This window comes from Pteropus vampyrus, unplaced genomic scaffold, assembly GCF_000151845.1.
Source record: "Pteropus vampyrus isolate Shadow unplaced genomic scaffold, Pvam_2.0 Scaffold435, whole genome shotgun sequence".
In the NCBI taxonomy this organism is placed as follows: Eukaryota; Metazoa; Chordata; class Mammalia; order Chiroptera; family Pteropodidae; genus Pteropus; species Pteropus vampyrus.
The window spans coordinates 1332233-1351368 of NW_011889216.1; the positions used below are offsets into that span (position 1 = coordinate 1332233).

The window sequence follows — 19136 nt, forward strand, 5'->3', positions numbered from 1 at the left end:
CCACCACTTTGGTCTGTTGTACATTGGTGCCTCTTTGCTCAGGAGTAGCCCATCTCTCGGCTGTTATCATGCCTAATGTTAGACTCTCTATTTCAGAGTTATAGGTTACAAAGATAAAGACAGGGCATATGTGGCCTTTCCCTTGATCAGAACAAAAGGAGGTTCTGGTGTGTAGACTCTGCACTACAGACTAATAGGAAATTGTCAAAAATGATGACCTTCTCTGTATTCATTTATACAAAATACATTTATTATGGGATGCCAAGCGCAAGGTGCTGGGAATACAATGAACCAGACTTAGTTCCTTAGCTGAGTAGAAGAGAGACAATCAGTGAACTAACTGAAGTAGTGAACTTTGATTTCGATGAATTATACATTTGTGCATGGGTACTGGGCTGTTATTACGTCTATTTTTAATTGTGAGTCATGGCCAAACATTTTGAAAGCCACGATTCTAAGCCAGGGAATGCCTTGCCTTTTGGGAAGTTATAGCCTTTGTCTTGGGAGCTGGGCTCCTTGAAGTCACCAATGGAATAATAAAGATACTTACCATAAGCTAGGCACTTCCCTAAGCACTTTATATGCATTATTGTATTTAATTTTCACAATAACCCTTTTTTGTTCATTCAACAAGTGTTTGTTGTTCTGTTGCCAGACTCAGTATTCCAGGTACTTAGGACGTGCAGTGAGCAAAACAGACCGTTTTTATACACGATTGTGAATAGGTGACTTTCCTAAGATCTACAGTAGTCTGTGTGTATCATGAACCTAAACTTTCTGGAACTTCAAGAATTAACTAAGATGGGGCTGGGTAACAATTGGATAGTACTGATTTATTGCTTCCGTTTATTCTAGATTATTCTCTTTTACGTACATGGCATGGGCCTATGCATGAACAGTTACTCTCCTTATGCAGCTTTATGGCAACTTTAGAAAGGCCCCTTGGTCTTTACTTTCTTTGGCAGCTGGGCTTATCACAAAGCTTTGAGAGCTATGTAATTTCTTCAGCCTCTCCACCTTTAAGTCAATTCTTAATTCTTGAGCCACTGTAACCAATCTCCTTAGATGAATAGGTCTCATTTGGAGCCATTTTTTTCCATTAGGACACTTAACAATATCTGGAGACATTATAGATTGCCACAACTTGGGGACAATCGGGGCATGGTTGCTCCTGTGATCTAGTGAGTGGAGGCCAGGGATGATGATCCAGCAGTGCACAGGGCCACCCTCCACCACCAAGAATCACCTGGTCCAAAATGTCAGTGTGCCAAGGTTGAGGAATTCTGCCTTAGGCCTTTCTCATGCTATTGCCTAATATCAGACCCTTTTTCCCAGAGCCGCCCTCCTCAAGGTACGTGACACTGTCAGCAGCCACGTGGAACAAGTGCTTCAGATCTATGAGCAGCATGCAGACATGATCAGCATTGATGCTGTCCTGCAGGCTTCAGTTGTGAGCCCGTCTGTGGCTGACATGTTGGAATGGTTGCAAGATATCGAGAGACATTATCGAAGTTCGTATCCTTTGCTCACGTTTCACTTAGTGTCTAGAGCTGTTCCAGGAACTCTTTTGAATTTCATTTTTCCCAAGATTACAGAACTATAGCATGGGTCAGTTCCCTTTGGTTCCTAAACTTGGGTTCTTCCGTCATTCCCTTATACAGTCATTCCTCAACTTATTTATTAAGTAGCTGCTACTTGCCAGGCATTGCTAGGTGCCGGGAAATAGACCATAAACAAGGAAAACAGAATGTCAGATGGTGATAAGTGCTATGGAGAAAAATAAAGCAGGGAAAGTGAGGGGTGAGAGTGGGTCAGAGAGACGGGACTGGATCTTGTAGGACCATGAAGGTCTTTGAAAGGATTTTGGCTTTTACTGTGAACAAGGTAGAAAGCTATTAAAGGGTTTTAACATAATCAAACCTATGTTTTTAACAGAATTACCCTGGCTGTGTTCTGAGGAAATACTTGGGGTGGTGTGGGACAGAGGTGGAAGTGGAAAGACCAGGTCGTTGGAGTTCTGGCTGTTTTCTGTATCTTGCCTGACACTTGCATCTATCCACTGGCTTAAGTTTCTACCTTTATTTGAATAACTTCAACCTTTATTCTTGTCTCTAGTCTTAATATTTAGTTTCCTGGAGATGCCTCCAACTGGATTGCTTATGGCACTGCAAACTCAGATTTAGAATTGAAGTCCTCTATCTAGCCCTTGTTTTCAACACTCTTTTCCCTTAGCTGTAGAGTCAACCCTGTATAATCAATCACCCAGTCTAGAAACTTGAGCAGCATCTCCCCACTTTCTCTGTTTTCCTTTTTAATTGCAGCAGTAGCAGCAGCAGCAGCCGTGGTGGTGGTGCATAATAAGTGCCCGGTAATGTTAGCTGCAGCTACAGCCCCTACTGCCCGTGCTGCTACCACTGTGGTAGCAGCACGGGCATTGCTTTCCTTCAGCATATTTAATTTCTTCTTGAGCAGTCCTTAACTTCCAGCAAGGTACCTGAAGAGAAAGTACCTCCTGTCCTCGATCCAGTGGGAAGACCTGGCGAACATCCAAGCTTTGCCCAAGGCCTGGGACCGAATTTCAGAAGACGAACACCAAGACCTTGTGCAAGGTACCGGTTTTTGCTTATTCCTTCATGTCTCCTCAGCTTCTTTCTTAACCAGTGTCTCACTTCTTTGGAAGCATCATAGAGATGCCCTCACAGTTCCTCTGTATCTTTTATCAATCTGTTTTATGTTCTTGGAGAGGTGGTTTGTCACAGTCTTTCTCTTCCTATTCTAGATATCCTCTTGAATGTTTCCTTCTTCCTGGAAGAGTAAAGAAGCTGTGTGTTTATCTGGAGGCCAGGGGGCCACAGTTGAAGACTGACGGTGTGGCGCTCTGGTATTTCTAAAGAAATGTCAGTATCGCCACCTGACATATTTGAAAAATCAGTGTCTAGAGCCTAAGGACTGGCTCTTGGGAGGATGATGCCATATGTTTCTGACACTGGGGCTTCTCTCTGCCAGGTCATGGCTGAGGGTACATAGCCACCCCTTGCCCTTTCCTAAGGCTCAGGGGAGTGGGTGGAGGCAGAGAGAATAGTGGGAAAGCAGTGCAGAAGAACACCGGCAGCAGAAACGGCAGCTACAGAAGTGGTAGGGAACGAAAGGACAGGATAGAGGGTGACGCCACCCTTGGCATCATCCAGAGCTCTGAGCCTGGTTGACACCAGGTCCTGGTTTTGTGTATTTGTGTCAGTACCCGATTCCTTGAAGAAAGAGAAAGTGATTTTGATGATCAAAAGAAATAATTTTGTTGGAAAACTAATTATTTTCCAATTGCAATAGCTCTCATCATCAAGCCAGTTTCAGTTTCCAGAACCTACCACATGGGGGAGGCGGTGCAGCATGAATGATTCTAAATGCTTTGTCTTCGAAGGTGTTCCCCTGTTGCTCTTATTATCTGAGAGTAAATAACTGGGGACAGTTGGACTCCTAAAATGACAGGCCTTTTTATTTTTATTATTATTTTTTTTTAACCAAAGCCGGCAACTGACTCGCCACATTCCTCTGATCGTGCAGTATCTGCATGAGTGGGAAAATAGTGGCCTGGAGTCAGGTGATGAGGGTTATATTTCTGAGGCTCAGTGCCTTCGTCTGTAAAATGGTTGTGGTACTTTCAGACCCATCAACTGCTTAGGCTGTTGTAAAAATCTGGTTCATTGGATGTAAAGGGGCTTAATAAAGAGTATAAATATTTTTCGAAATGAAAATGACCTTTTTTTCTCACAGCAAAAGTAATATATGCTTTTTAAAAATCATAGGAAAATTGTAAAAAAAAATCTTTAATGTACAAAAGTATAAAACAAGCTCCATCAGAGATATTTTGATATGTATCCTTTCAGTGTCCGTATTCCAAAAATTTTTTTAAAAAACAGATGTGGTATTTATACACACTGTTATTTAAATGTCTTTTTTAAAAAAAATATATATATAGTTTGGTTATCTCCATATCGTAAATGAATATAGAGCAACACAAATATGTACCATCATATACATTATTGTATACTGTTTTATGAATGTATTATATCTTACATTTTACCTATATTTTTCTGAATCTTCATGTTTGTCTGCCTATAAAGATACATTCTGATGGTAAAAAATCGAAGTATTACAGAAAGTGAAAATGCACATTGTTCACCTACTAAATAACTGTTTTTAATAATACGGTATGTATGCTTACAAGAATTTTTAAAAATCTGTTCTATTACATACATATTAATTGTAAATAAAACTTCATTCAAAAAATATTTGAGTGTCAGGTCTTATGATGTGTTCTGGGGACAGAGATGAAAGAGAGCCTTATAGTTCTTATAGAAAGAAAGGCTTATAGTTCAACCAGGGAAAGACTTAAACCAGTGTTTCCCAGTCACTGGTATCTTGCTAAAGCTTAGATTCTGATTCTGTAGGTCTGGGGCCCTAGATCCTACATTTCTAATGAGGTTCCAGGTAATGTTGATGCTGATGATCCGAAGACCAGACTGAGTTGAAGAGATTTAAGTTGTAATACAGTAATAAAAGTGTTATATTTGAGGTTAAAACAGAATGCTCTGGGAGAGTAGAGGTGATAGCTAACTGCTCATGAGAATACTTCATAGTGATAGTGATATCTGAGTTAGGCCTGAGGCTAATTTTACTTGGGGCCAGGAGAAGAGTGCAGGGTGTTCCGTGCACAGGGGACAGTCTAAGTAAAGGCAGCGTTTGAGAAAGAATGGAAGGCAGCACATATCAAAAGTTTGCTGCGTGCCAGGCATTGTACTGGTTGCTTTATACAAAATTCAAAGGGTACAAGAGCATGTTCAATGAAAAGTTCTACGGCCCCAGTTCTCAGTTCCCTTTCCCGGAGGCAGCCAGTGTTAAATGTTTCTGGTGCACCCTTTCAAAGGTTTTCTTTGCCTAAATAAGCGCAGTGCTGGGTATGCTGTAAGACAGCCCCCAGCAATCCCACCTCTAGTTTTCAGGACTGTGTATATCTCTTCTCCTTTGGTGTGGGCTGGACTTACAGATTTGCCTCTAGGGAAAAGAACACTGCAGAAGTTGTGGGATGTCACTTCTAAAACTAGATTATAAAAAAAAAGACTGCAGCTTCCATCTTGGGTGCTGTCGCTCACTCTCTTGGATCGCTCATCCTGGGGGAAGTCACCTGCGATGCTGAGGGAGCAGCCCTGTGGGGTGCTCCTATGAGAGACCAATGCCTGCCAACAACCACCTGAGTGAGCTTGGAAGCAGACCGTCTCTCCCCCAGTTGAGACCAAAGCCCCAATTAACAGCCTGAATACAACCTTGTGAGGACCTGAGTCAAAGGCATCTAGTTAAGCTGTGCCCAGATTCCCGACCCATGGAAATAAATAATAAATGTTTTAAGTCATTAAGTTGTGGGGTAATTTGTTCCATAGCAATCGATAACTAATGCAACAAGCAGATATGTTTTTGTTTGTTTTCCATAATTTTATATGGATAATGGCATACTGTACACCCAGTTTTATACCTTGTTTTTGTTTTTTTCCTACTTGTGAGATCATTCTATGTGAATACATAAAGAGCTTCTTTAACTTTTTTCTAAACCAGTTGCATAGCTTTCTGTTGTATGGATATGCCATAATTTATTTAGCCCCTTACTGATGGACATGTAGGCTATTTCCGAAGCCTTAATATCCGTTAGGTATCAGCAGCCTGCCCTGTATTCCCACTCCTGCTCACGATAATTTTTTTCCCTGGAATTTTTTAATTAGCTAATCCTACCCCATCTACTCACCCCCAATCTAAAAAGAATTCTGTGGATATTTTTACTGGAATCATTAAATTTAGAATCATTAGTTTAGAATCGTCATAGTAGGAGTCTCTGCAGTGCTCTTCCAAGCATGCTACTGGCTTATGGGTTGAGGTGTCAAGTGTGAGTTCTTTTCTCTGTCGCCCTCAGTTGCGGAAGTAGACTGTTTGGGTTAAGAAATCCCTTCCCCATTAGTGAGACAATCTGTTGGGATGAGATGAAGAATTTGGATTTCTTTCTTTCCTATCTCTACCCCATCCACATTTAGAAATGGACCACAGGATTTTTCTCTCAGGCAGAGTAGGGAAGCCAGTGGCATCCTAGGCTCTGAAGAGGACTTCTGCCCAAGGAGAGTCAAAGCTTTGTGGTGTTGGTACTATGTATGACTTTAATCAGGATAATAAGGGCTGGGTATCATCTGCAACTGGTTTATAATTTCTCCTCCCTATGAGAATATAGGGAGAGTGCACATTTGGAGAAGCAGGTTCAGCGGAAGGTGGGAAAGGACTAGTGCGTTGATAATCAACGCAGGGGAAAGCCTGCTGAATTGCCAGTGACCCAGATATGGGTCCGAGTCCCAGAACAGCCTTTTAATAGCCAAGTGGTCTTGGATAAGCCATTTCCCCTCTTAAGTTTCAGTTTCTTCATCTGTATAATGGAGACGATGATATACGTCCTTACAGGGTTGCAAGTTTTAAGTGAGAAGAGATATATGAAGGCTTTTGGAAAATTTATAAATATTTGAGGAGCCGAAATTCATTTGAGATTTATTAGTCATCTAATAAGTATGTAGCTCTGTGCTGTGAAACAAGTATACTTTGAGACATAGTGAGTTTTCTGAGTACCCACAGCTTGTCAGTGACATTGCCAGAATTTACACCAGGGTTTTCTTGGTTCTGGTGAAAGGGGTCTTTCCCTTTTACCACTGTTTCCTCTCTGCCACAGAAGGCAGAGCATCCCTCACACCCACTCAGCTGTGAGGAGAGCTGGGTTTCCTGAATACCCAGCCCTGCTTGGAATACGATGCCTCCAAACAGCAGAGGTAAGGGCAGCACTGCCCCCATCTGGCTTGGCAGTGGCACAGAAGGCATCCCAGGTTCTCAGGGCAGTGGCAGCCTTGCCAATTACCCTCCCTTCTGATCCTGTAGCCAGGAGGGCTGGAGTGAATCCTGAGGCTGCCAGAGTCTTACACTTCTGCCCTTTATGCCAGGGGCTGGGAGGAGAAAGCCAGTCTTTACGGAATGGTGGGTGAGAGTGGAGGGGACTGCCCCTTCCAGGCACTCTCCCTCCTCCCCATCATTCCTGGAAGGCTCCTTCTTGGTTTCTACATAGTGCAAAGGAAAGTCATTTTTTCTAAGACTGGTACCTGGTACAGCGTATTAGGGACCAGCCCCAGATATTCTGATCCAGTATGTATGGGGAAGGTCTAAGTGTCTGGCCTTTTATCAAGTACCCCGCATTCTGTTGCAGGGTCATTCTTCCAGAAATAACCTTAATCCTGAGAAAAAGCAGCAGAGGGAGAGAGCTGGATAGCGTACCACAAAGAATGCCCTTTGGGGAAGGAACTAGCCTCAATTTCCTCATTGCAACTCTTCCCCTTTTCTTGCTTCCCAGCACCTAGCTCATCCTCAATTCCAACAGGTACCTCAGCTCAGTTCCTCTCACCCCTCCATGCTATATGGAGTGGGGTAGTGATAACTTATGTATATGTTTCCTTACAGCCTGCCAAATCCATATTTACTCATTCACAGGCCTCTCCGTGTTCCCAGCACAAAACTTATTACCGATGATGCAAAAGTAAATAAGAGAAGCACACAGTTGAACAGGCCAGGCAGATTCATAAGCCTATCGTGAGAAGTGCTATCCTAAAGGATGTACGGGGAATGCAATGGATGGAGAATGACTGATTCTTTTTGTGGGAGGTGAGAACGGGGAATGAAAGAGCAGATCCCCAGCAACTTGATTACAGAGAGAATCTTCCCTCTGGTCTCTTAGGGAGTAAGTGATGGGGGAGGAGGTCAGCGTGGCCCGTTGGCCATCGTGGGAGCAGGGAGCAACCCTCTGCGCTCAGGCCCTTCTCTTCCCAATTCAGATGTGTGCAGTAGTTCTTAATTTGCGCAGAGAGCCTAAACTAATAAATCCACTACTCAATTGCAATCCCCACAGCGCATTTATAGGCAGCATCTGACTTTTATCAGCTAGTTTGTTCTTTCATATGAGAGTTTTATGAGGGTCTCCTGAGCTGGCTTATAACGTGATGAAACGTCTGCAAAACTTAACCATAAATCCCTGGCACCTGCCAAGCAGAGGATGCTGTTTTCCAGGCACATTTCGTCCAGCTGGCGGCTCTGTCCCCTTGCCCAGTTTGCATTTTTTGCACTTGTCTCTTTAAACTTGGATTTGTTTTTCAGCTCTCTGTGGCCTCTTTAAAGGCAACTGAAAAATGAGGGGTAGGAAAAAGGAACTAGAAAGTTATGTCTGTGCTAAAAATTACCCCTGGCTTATGTTGCTCTGAAAGCTGGTTTTGATCCCTCTGGTGGAAGGGAGACATCAGGCTTCCCAGCCACATGAACCCCACTGGGGGTGGGGGACTGGAGAGCAGTGCCAGCCGAGCGTGTTATTAATACTTTGATTCTTTTCTGGATATTCACCCTTTGTACTCGCCAAAGGTCCCTATCCTTGGTTGTCAGTTCTGTAAATTAAAGAAACAGCTCCAGAGGCCTTTTTCTCAGATGGGCTCCAAGCATTTACCAGCAATTCGAGCTCCCCCAAGACGGAGATGAAATTTAAATGCCGTCCCTCCTCCAAAGAAGGCAAGACCTGGACTCTCTGAGAATGCTGGTTGGCTGAGATGGACTGGTTTCTTGGGAAAGCTACAAATGCCTCAGTAGATGTGCTGTCCATCTACAAAAAGTTGAGTGCACAGTATTATTCACCTGTGTGTTTACAGGTTCTCTTTGTTTTGGTTAGGAGACCACAAGGCCAGAGGAAGACCCTGTGGCTGCCCTTCATGTGGCCTCATCATTTGCTCACTTTCCCTAGACCCCACTTCAGGACGGCTCCATGGGCATGTGACCTGTGCTTACAAGGGTCCCCCAGCTTGGCTTAATGCTCTGCTGTCACCCTCTTTAAAACTCTTAATAGTTTTTGAAGAAGAGGCTAGACTTTCATTTTGCACTTATATATGCAAATTATGTCACTGTTCCTGCCCTGCTTCCCTCTAGTCCTATGCAAGTAGCTGCCCCAGAGCTGTGGACAGACCCTCTCTCCTCCCAAGTCCAAGTCCAAACCCAAACCTGCACAGAGCAGGTTACTTGCCTGTTAATGAGGAATCTGGCCTTGCCCCACTCCCAAAGCCTCCTGTTACCCAGTCTTCTGGTTACAGCCCTTCCCTATTGCACAGTATCTCTAACTGCCCTAAAGAGGTGCCTCCCACTCCCAATCCATTAAGTGTGGCCCCTTATCACCTTGCAGGAAAGACTTCTAGTTAAACCTGCTGCACCAGGAGGAAGAAGCTACCTGCTCCTATGGAGGGGCTAAGGCCTAGGAGCTGAGCCTGGTGATAGAAGTGACATAGGGCAGGAACGGACTCCTACTCCAATGACAAAGAGCCCCAGGCCAAGCTAGGCGGAAGATACCCTCTCCCTTCTCCAACTCCGCCCGGCTCGGGTTCCCAGATCCACCGGCATTGCCACACGAGCGGAAGCGCTATTACTATCCCAGCCAAACCCTAGAACTGTGGTGACAGCCCCAACTGGGCCCAGCCACCACATCAAGGACACAGCTCCACCCTTCTCTCTGCACCCCCTCCCACCTCAGGCTTCCCCGCCTCTCTCTTTCCCAGAGAACTCAGAGTGTAACCTCTGCTTAAGGCCGGGGTCAGCCATGGGCCTCTGTGGCTGCTGCTGTGTGGTGGAGAAGGTTCTGGACAGGGAGATGGGACATCTACCACTCATTCCCATGGGACCTGAGCAGGTGACTCGACCTCTCTGGACCTGTATTTTCATCAAAAAGGCAAAAACAAAGTGGGATGGTAGACAAAAGTTTCAACTTCATAGGGCCACTGCCAACGTTAAACGGGCTAATACACACACGTGAAAGAACCTTAAATCATATCGTACGAATTTAAGTAATTTCCCTCTGAGAAGCAGCAGGGTGTAATGGAAAGAAGAAGGATTTGGGAACCACTAAGAATAATACTATACTTACTATTTATCAAGCCGTTTCTCTGTTTCATGCGCATGTCTAGTGCTTTTATATCCATTACAACAACCCTGTGAGGCAGATACTATTTCCAGGGTTTTACAGACAAGGAGACTGATTTAGGAAGGTCAGTTGACTTCTCTAAGGTCACGTAGCTGCTCTGAGATTTTAGTTGTTGGCGAACTCTTACGTTCTAATCTACTACACAGTTGTCTGAGTCAGAGCTGGCTAGGTGTCCTTAGTCAAGTCATCCAAACCCCTCTGTGCCTCAGTTTTCTCCCCCTTGCAATGGAGACCAGGGCAATCTGGTGACCTCTCTCATTTCCATCTCTATCCACTGAAATCACCATCATTCTCCCTGAGTCGCCGAAGCACCAAAATTCCACACCATTGCATGGGGGAAAGTGCAGCCATGCAGTAAACCCTGCAGATGTCTGTGAGCGTAACCAGCACCACCTGTGCAGGCTACCAATCTCATCGCTTTGTTCCAAGGCCCAGGATCTGAGGAGGGCACTTCTCCCTCATGAAGGACTTCAGCCTAATAGCTTCCTCCACCATGCACTCCTAGGCCTGGCAGCCTGGCCCTGCACAAAACGGGCAAGATGTGGAGTTGCCATCAGTTATACCCTGTGTAACTCCCAGTCTCTCTCCTTCATGAGGGTTTACGAATTTAGACCAGTGGTTCTTATTCTTGGCTGAAATTAGAGTCACTTGGAGAGCTTCATAAAGCACTAATGCCTGTGTCCACCCCAAGATTCTGATTTAATTGGCTGAGATGCAGGAATTTTAAAAGTACATTCCCCCACCCCCACTCAGTGACTTTAATGTGCAGCAAAGGCTGAGAACAACTGCTTTTATACAACCGGTTTAAGAGTCTTTCCTTGAGTTTCTACTGTGTGTCAGGCGCTATGCTGGGCTCCGAGGTGAACAGAAGGCCTGCATCTCTACCTATATGGGGCTTGCATTCTACTGGGGAGAGACAAAATAAGCAAGAAGACGGATAATTTCAGATGGTAATAAGGGCTATAAAGAACATGGAAGTGGTAATGGGGTAGAATGACTTGAGGAGTGGACAAGGGGCATAGAAGGCTTTTTGAGGAGGTGAAATTTGCACTGAGACATAAATGAAGTGAGAGACATGTATATTCTGGTACAGCAGTTCTCAGAGTGTGGTCTGGGGACTCCCAGACCCTTTCGGCAGGTCTGCCCTGTGAAGTGACGTCATCGTTCTGACAGTTAACGGGCCATGAACTTGCGTATTCTAGTGTTTTAAAACATTCTCAGATTTAATTTCTATTTTGGCAAATGCCGATAGGTATGATCCACCTGAACAGAAGCAGAAATTCTTTGGAGTCCTCAGTTTTTAAGAGAGAAGCGGAGTCATGGGACCAAAGAGTTCGAAAACCGCTGATCCGGTGGAGAGCCTTCCAGAGGATCCTGACGTGGGAACCAGCTTGGTGTGTTCAGAAAACAGCGGGAAGGGCAAGGGGACTAGAGTGAAGAGGGAAAGGGGCCGGTGGCCGATGAGGTCAGGGGGAGGGCAGAGACCAGGCGTGTACCCGTCTGGAGGGAGGACTACTTCAGGCAGAGGAGGGCTGGGAGGCTGTCCAGGCGTGAGCTGAACGACCACACCGGGATGATAGCAGTGGAGATGGAAGGAACTTTGCTGAGGACTCTCAACCTGTATAACACGGCCCGGGCTGATGTCAGAGAGGGTGAGACAGTGAGTTTGAGGAGAGGATTGGAAGAGGAGGCGGTGTCATCTGAATGACAGGTAGGAGGCAGTGTGGTTTGCTGAGGAGGCATCAGGCAGGTGGAGGCTTGAAGAGAGAGGGGAAGGTTTAGGCAGCCACTAAGGAAATTGGATGAGGAAGTTCCGGGCTCAGTGGCAAGCCAGGGCTTGGGACTTCTCTGTCCCCACACCCAGAGTGGAACTGGAGGACACAGAACACACCAAATGGACTGGTTCTAGGCAGCAGTTTCCCCTCAAAGAGCTCCTCATACCTTCCCTAAATGTTTCCCAAATATCTTCTTCATATTGGCAGGAAATGGATGGAAGAAAGTTGGGAATTAACATTCTGGTGGATGTGTCAAAATAGAAGAGAAGGTCTTGCAAAACTTCCGAAGGCAGAAGGATCACCATGTGGAGGTTCTGATTCCCTGAGTCTGGCCCACTGGACAGCCTGGGGGTGCCTCCTCCTTCTGCCCCCAGGGCTCTCTCCCTCCCTTCCGCCACCCAGGCTCCCCAACCTGACTCCTCCCTCTTTTCTGCTTCCTCATTCCATTCCCCACTCCCACCCCAGCATATCAGCCCCCAAGACTATGGCACTGTCCACACTTCTCACTAATCTGTCCTTTCTCACTGCCAGGACCATTGCTGGACTCTGTCTCCTCATTTCTCTCCTTCCAGTCCATTCTGTGCCAAGAGGATCGATCTAAAATATAAATCTAACTGTGTTCTTACTCCTGGTCTTTCAAAGATTCCCAGCATGTCTAAGTAGAGGACCAAACTCTTTACTTTCTCTTCTTATCTACCTGGGGAGGGTTCTATTCCCCTTTCATGGCTCAGTTGAAAGATCACTTCCTCTGTGAAGTTGGCCTTGACCATTCAGACTGAGTCACCTTCCTCATCTGAGCCCTCTAGTACCATGTACTTCAGTAGGACAGCCCATCCTACTTTGTGGTAACTGGCTATTAATACATCCATTTCCTTTCCCTGGATTGTGAGCACCTCCAGGCCAGAGGCCAGGTCTGATCCTCTGTTATGGCCCAGCAAGAAAGAGTTTGGAGCTTCGTAGGTGCTGAAACGAATGAATCAATCAATCAGTATTCTCATGCATCTTGTGTCATCAGTGTGGGAACCAGTGCTATAGTTGTCTTTATAAAAGAAATGTGTTATCCGGTTTTATACAACCTGAAAATGCATAAGGGTTCGAAAACCCAGGGAGGAAGCCTTTGCAGAGCACATGAAGAAGGACTCCAGCCTCAGGAGTGTGCCTAGGGGACTTCCGGCACCTCGCACTGAGGTGCTCCTGCAGAAGCCCTCCAGGAAGCATTAGCCAGGACCCCTGGGAGTCCCACCCTGACAGCGGGGCCTCTGGACAACCCAGCTCCAAGAGGCGCTGATGGCCAGGAGGCCCAAGAGAGGTAGCAATCATTCCTCAGCTCAGGCTGGCACAAGTCTGCCCTGCCTGGAGGCAGGGGGCTGCATGGAATGAATCCTGCTCCAGGAGGCCCTGGCTCCCCACGCCTGCGTGACAGCCCAGACAGTTAAAATGGCTGTGCATAGTCACATCTGCAGGTAATTTCTGCATCCATCTGCATTGAAACGGATCTCATTCAATTAATTAGAACAACACCCTTTGTCCCAGCGCCATCTCTCGCGCGGGAGGGGCCCCAAGTCCCCTGGAGAGCACGTTGCTCAGGCTCTGTGATGGAACCCACTGTCTCCCAGTGGGCTCTAATTGCATTAGGAGTGACCATGAGGTCAGCGGGCATGCTCGTTACGGCGGCCTGGCCTCCAGCCGTCTGGGTGCGTGCGCAAGGAGCTCCCAGGCCGTGCTGCCTGACATTTGCAATCATTTAATGGGAATAAGTTCCATCTTTGAGCTCTGCTCAGCCTTTCATACAGCAGCCAAACTGTCCACCCTGGACAGGACATAAATCCTGCTGGCGAGTCACCAGGCCAGCTCTCCTCTTGGAGCTGCTTCCTTCCCAGAGCTTGCCAGGAACAGCTGTTTGCACCCCAGTTCGGGAAAGGCCCCAGGGAACTGATGGGGTACAAGGGAAAGAGAGCACTGTACTGGGAGCCAAATTCCAGAGGAGCAGCGTCCAGCGGCTGGGTAAGTTACTTAGCTCTCTGAGCTTTGGTTTTCTCATTTGTGAAAGGGGATTAATACCTGCTTCTCTTAATTATTCTAAGAATGAAAGTTCTTGACTATGCCTGACACCCTGCAGATAGCAGAAAATGCTTTTTTCCATTATGTACTAGCTTTATGACCTTGCGTGAGATACATAACTTCTCTGTCCTTCAGTTTCCTCCTCTGTAAAATGAGACCATGGTAGAGTCCATCTCATAAGGCAGTTGTGAGGACCATATGTGATAACATGTGTAAAGTGATTAGAAGTGGCTGCCACATAGTAAGTATTCGGTGCACATTAGCTGTCGCTGTTTTATTTCTTTGAGGAGCATAGTTATAGGAAAAAAGGCTGGTGAATAACATTACTTGGGATACTTTGGAGGTTGATGCTCTCCTCGGTGCGATTCTAAGCTGAGATGCGTTGCAGTTTTGAAGGAGAAGAGCCAGTGGGAGGGCCGAGTTCCCAACTGACCAAATGTCTTGTTCATTTAACAAATGTTTATTGAGGTCCTACTGTATAGTATGTTTAGCCAAGTGCTGGGCTAAACGTAGGGAGTTGATAGGGACATCTACCCAGGTTATGGTCATCCATGTGATCTGGTGATTTTATTTTTCTCCTCACTGGGCTATCCATTTTTTGAAAAATCACCAAGGTAAGGGAAAAGGCTCCTAGACACCCCCCGCAGCCCAGCTGCTGGGTGTATCTCAGTGGGACACAGGTCCTGGGTGACCTCATTCTAGGATCTTCTGTTTACTGCCTTCCCTTTTATTCTAGTCTTAGCTGAGCCAGCCTCTTCCTCCAGGAAGTCCTTCCCAATTCCCCTCTAGACTGGGTCAGGTGTCCTGTCCTTAGCTCCTGATTCTTCGTCTACCACTGACGTAGGATGGGCAGGCACTGTGTCTCTTATTCTCTGCTCTTCTCCAGAACCTAGTAGCTGCCTAGCATGGAGTAGACGCTCGACTAATATTTGTCAAACAAAGGGGTAAAGCACAGACTGTGGGCCTGTGGCCAGGTGTAGGACTGGGGCCCCTAAGAGTAACTGACTTCTCCCTTGGACAGACCATCAGGCCTTCATCCAAATCCAGCCCTCGTGGAATGTCTCCAGGGCCAATGATTTCACCATCTTCTTCTGGCTCTTATTCCCATTCTTAAGCCCATGTTGGTCAGGAAGTTCTTCCCAATGTCTGCCTAAATCTCCAGGAATAACTTAAGCCTGTTGTCCCCGAGCCAGGCAGCATGGAGGCAGATGGGTGTTCTCTCTGAATGCCTCTCCTTGCTTCCCCAAGGAAAAGCCTGCACAAGGGACCAGAAGAGTGAAGTGAGTGGGGGTAGAGGGCAGGTTTGAAATGCAACTGACAAATGTCAAGCACATGTTCCCAAGGAAATAGAATGTAGTTGTGGCGAGCGGGGCTTTGCGAAGTGGACCTGTATCTGTCTAAAATCTCAAGAGCACTACTGGTGGAAGGGCATTAACACCAAAGAGGGGTGAGCTCTCAAACCATGGGCAGCGAGGCCTCCCTGACGGTGGCAGGAACCAATCCTGGAATGCCTACCAGGCGGTGGTGGAGGAAGCAGAGTCAGCGTGGGACTTTCCAGAACCTCAGCCTTCCCAGGCTGGGCTGGCATTGAAAGGAGAAACTCAGCCTGGCCTGGATAGAGAACCCCAGAACCTGGGCCAGGACTACTCGCCACCAGGCAAGTAGTCGGGGGGAGCTGGCAGGAGCCCTCTGCGGGAAGGAAGGGCCCCATCTCCAGTCCAGGTCAGCTGAAAGGCAGGGGCCCCGGCCCGACTGCAGATAAGCCACAGCCATGCTCTCCACCCTCACTCGTGTTCACTGTTGCCTCTGCTACGCAGGCCTTGTGCCCTGAAAGATGAAACAACCTCACAAGGCCCCGGGAAGCACCAACCCACACCCCCCTTCCCACGTCCTCACTCCCTAAGAAGCTGTTTTTAGTCTCTCTCTGGTTTCCTGAAGTCATGCTGTTTATTCTATTACAGAGTAGTGGGACCAGCTCTGGGTAAGGAGGCAGGTGACTTGTAGTCAAGTTCCAGCTTTGTGTGACTTTGGGCAAGTGTCACTTCTCTCTGAGCCCTGAGTTATTTCACCTGCACGGAGTGGGCGAGGGCAAGGGTTTTTAGATGCTTTTCAGTAGTGGACACTTTAGTATTTTGGAGAGAAATCTGAGGTGGAACGTCCATACGCAAAACAAATAAAAACGGCTGCTTTGGTTGCAGTGGGGGAGGGGGCAGCCAGGGGTCCTAACAGCTCAGCCTTGGGCACCTCCCCCAAATCCGTGGCCAAAAGCCGTAGGACCACATGACCTTTAAGGGACTTGTTGCCCTCTAGTTCAATGGGGCTCTTAAGTGGGTTAGGACTGGGAGATCCAAGGGCAGGGCTATTGGCTGGAAAGATGTCGAGTTCAATAGTAGAGATGGGGGAGACGAAGCTCAGTGGTCCTTTCTCATGAAGATATTTCTCAAATAGAACTAGCTTCCTGGGGACGGTCTTGCTCCAGCTGAAGCAACAGTATGAACCACCTCCCTCCTGAAGCTGCACATGGAGAGAGACTGGTACCCAAGCTTTCCTTAGGAGGATGTTGGGGACACATGCCTGCATCTTGGGTAGGGATGGCAGGAAGCAGGTGTTGAGGAAAACTCAGAGTGTGAATGCCCCTGCCTAGAAGTAATTTGAGTCTTCAGGCCCAGCCTTGCCCTCTCCAGGGAGAGCTGACTTCGAGAGCACCAGCCCAGACCCTCCCTCCAAGCCTCTGCTCCGGAAACCCCCTCATTCCACCGTGTCTGCTTTAATCCCCGTTAACCTCCCGCCTCCATGGCCTTACACTGAGCCTGCCCCAGATCCTCACAGGCCTCCTTCGGAAAATAAATAAATACTTTCTCCATTATCCCATTAGCAGCTTCACAGGTTTTTCTGCTATTAGTTCCCAACTCCAGCGAAAGTGGAAACACGTGTCCTAAAGAGCCTCCACTTGCCCACCAGCCACCACAGCCACCACGGGGCTGGTGCTAAATTCCAGGGGATGGGGCAGAGTGAGTGGCGGGTAGGGGTGGGCTGTGCCCATCCACCTGCAGCTGCCTGCTGGGGAGACAAGGGTTCAGAATCCTCGAATTCAACCAACTCTAGCAAATACCAGGGGCCTCCACCCATTGGATGAGGAGTTGGGAGACGCAACTTCTGCACACTGCTCCTTACAGGCTGTGTGGCTTCAGGTGAGGCTCTTTACCTCTCTGAGCCTCAGGTTCTTTTTTCAAATAGAGATTTTATTTCCTGTCTTGAAGGACTGGAGGATCAAAATAATCTGAGAGAACAAGGAAGGGTCTTAAAAGGCACAAGTTCTTTGCCAGGGCGGGTGGGGTGCTTGGGAAAGATTTTCTTGCCTTTGCTCCTGCAGACTTAGAAGAGGAGAAAGCCAGGCCTCCCCTCACCACTCCGTCCTACAACCTGGGAGAGGGGCCTTTGGAAGCTCTGGGGTTGTCCTGCCTGCCTTCCCCTTGGTGCCCTCCTCACTGCATTTCCCATGACCGCAGCTCTCTGAGAAGGTTCTGGGAAGCCAGATCGTTGGCTCCTCAAGGTGGGGTGGGGAGCTGCCCAGCTGCTTCATCTAACACCCCACAAAGCCCAGAGCAGGCCCTGGCACAGACAGGATCAGATGAGAGCTGGGGATGTGTTTGTCTCTCCATTCCATCTCTTGGCTCCTTCTCCCTTCCTTTGCCTGTGGCAAAGGGAAAGGCAAGGCCAGCCCTTCAGCCCAGGTGCGCTGGAGTGTGAGCCGTTTCTGGCTGCCCACTGGGCACCAGCTGCTCTATTAGTCTGGGCAGAGCCTGTCGGCAGCCGGGATCTGTCGGCAATGCTTGTGAGGCAATGCTTGTGAGGTCGCTGCTCTGCCTTCCTGCTTCTGATGAAGTAGGACTGAGCCCCAGCTCAGGCCATCTCTGAAACCCTCTGTCCCTTGGCTCCCACCCTTGGGCCTCTCCCAGTACTCCCAGCACCCCAGCCCTGCTTCACTTCTTCTCTTGACTTTGACCTTTTTGAGACAGAAGAGGTGTTTTGTTATCCCTGGGTGAGCAGTGTTGCCTGGGCTGTTGAATTGTGGCTCTCTCCTTGATTGGCTGTACAATCTTAGGCACAATCTCTTTGTACCTCTAATTCTCCCATTGTTAAAGTGCAGATAACACATTGCGTTGTGGTGAGGGTCTAATGAGATAAAGCATTAACAGTGCTTGGCACTTTGCAAGCCCTCTGAAGAATAAGCTGTTATTACTTTCCCTCTCTCCCTGGAACTCAGCACCAGACTTAGTAGAGTGTAGCATGCTCAGTCCCTGGTCCCCGGCCCCAGCTCCCCAGCCCCTCCTTCCAGTGCCTGGTCAGCTGAGAGACACTGTCAGCTCTGCCACAGTGTGGTTTCTCGACATGGGCAAAGCTGTCCAGACACCTGGGCGCAGCAGGATGACTAGGCCTGGGCAGCCTCAGGGCCCCCAGCCTCCCTGGGCAGACAGGATCCTGGAGCACATTCCTAGGTGGGGAGCTGGATGTTCCCACCTGCACCGTTGGACTTGGGCTCGATGTTCTGTCTGATGAGGTGGCCGCACACGTTACCAACCTGGCTGCTCCTTGCTGTGGGTCCATGTCTGCTGTGGCAGCACCTGGCCTTCCTTTCCCTTTCCCTGAGAAGTCCCTTCTCACTTGTCAACCAGCTGCTCTCACCCCTGTGGTTCCCCCAAAAAGTCTCATAAGGAGATTGGACCAGGGCATTCTCCCTCCTCAGACCTGCTAAGGCTCTCCAAGTCACCCTTGGAAAGTGAAGTGGGCCTGGGGAATGCCTGAGAGATACCTTAACCTGCTCTCTCTGTCTTGGCTAATGCTGGTCCTCCAGGGGGCTGGAGTGGGGAGGAAGATGGGAGGTTGGCTGGAGCCTTCACTTTCCCTCTGGAGATCCTGGGCTCTCTCTCAGGCCAGGGTCTGGGGGCAGTTGGGGAGGGTCTAGGGCCAGCTAAACACTTGGGCATCAGGTTCCTTGCAGGCCAAGATGGGGTGGGCAAGTCCAGCCCCCTCTTGCCAGACATCGGTAGGGGGCTGGGCACAGCCTCATGGGGATCTGGCTTGAACAGGCAGAAGGCAGGGGGCTGGACGGCCTGACCTCCTGCGAGCCCACAGGCTGCAATTCCTGAGTGCTTCTCTCCTCTCCTCTGAGCCGCTCTCCTGGGAAAGCTGGCAGGTCTGGGTCAAGGGGAGGGAGTCTGGTG

General features: G+C 48.0%; 1 protein-coding gene across 3 annotated transcripts in view; it reads left to right on the top strand.

Moving 5' to 3' along the window:
- CUNH1orf109 (chromosome unknown C1orf109 homolog) overlaps positions 1-4289 on the top strand; it is a 7688-nt gene extending 3399 nt beyond the window's left edge. For all 3 annotated transcript variants that reach the window (XM_011381365.2, XM_023523986.1, XM_023523987.1), the window contains exons 4-5: positions 2491-2609; positions 2780-4289. In XM_011381365.2, coding sequence (XP_011379667.1) covers positions 2491-2609; positions 2780-2817 — 157 coding nt within the window. In that variant the 3' untranslated portion in view covers positions 2818-4289. The remainder of the gene's footprint in view (positions 1-2490; positions 2610-2779) is intronic.
- The last annotated feature ends 14847 nt before the right edge of the window (positions 4290-19136 follow it).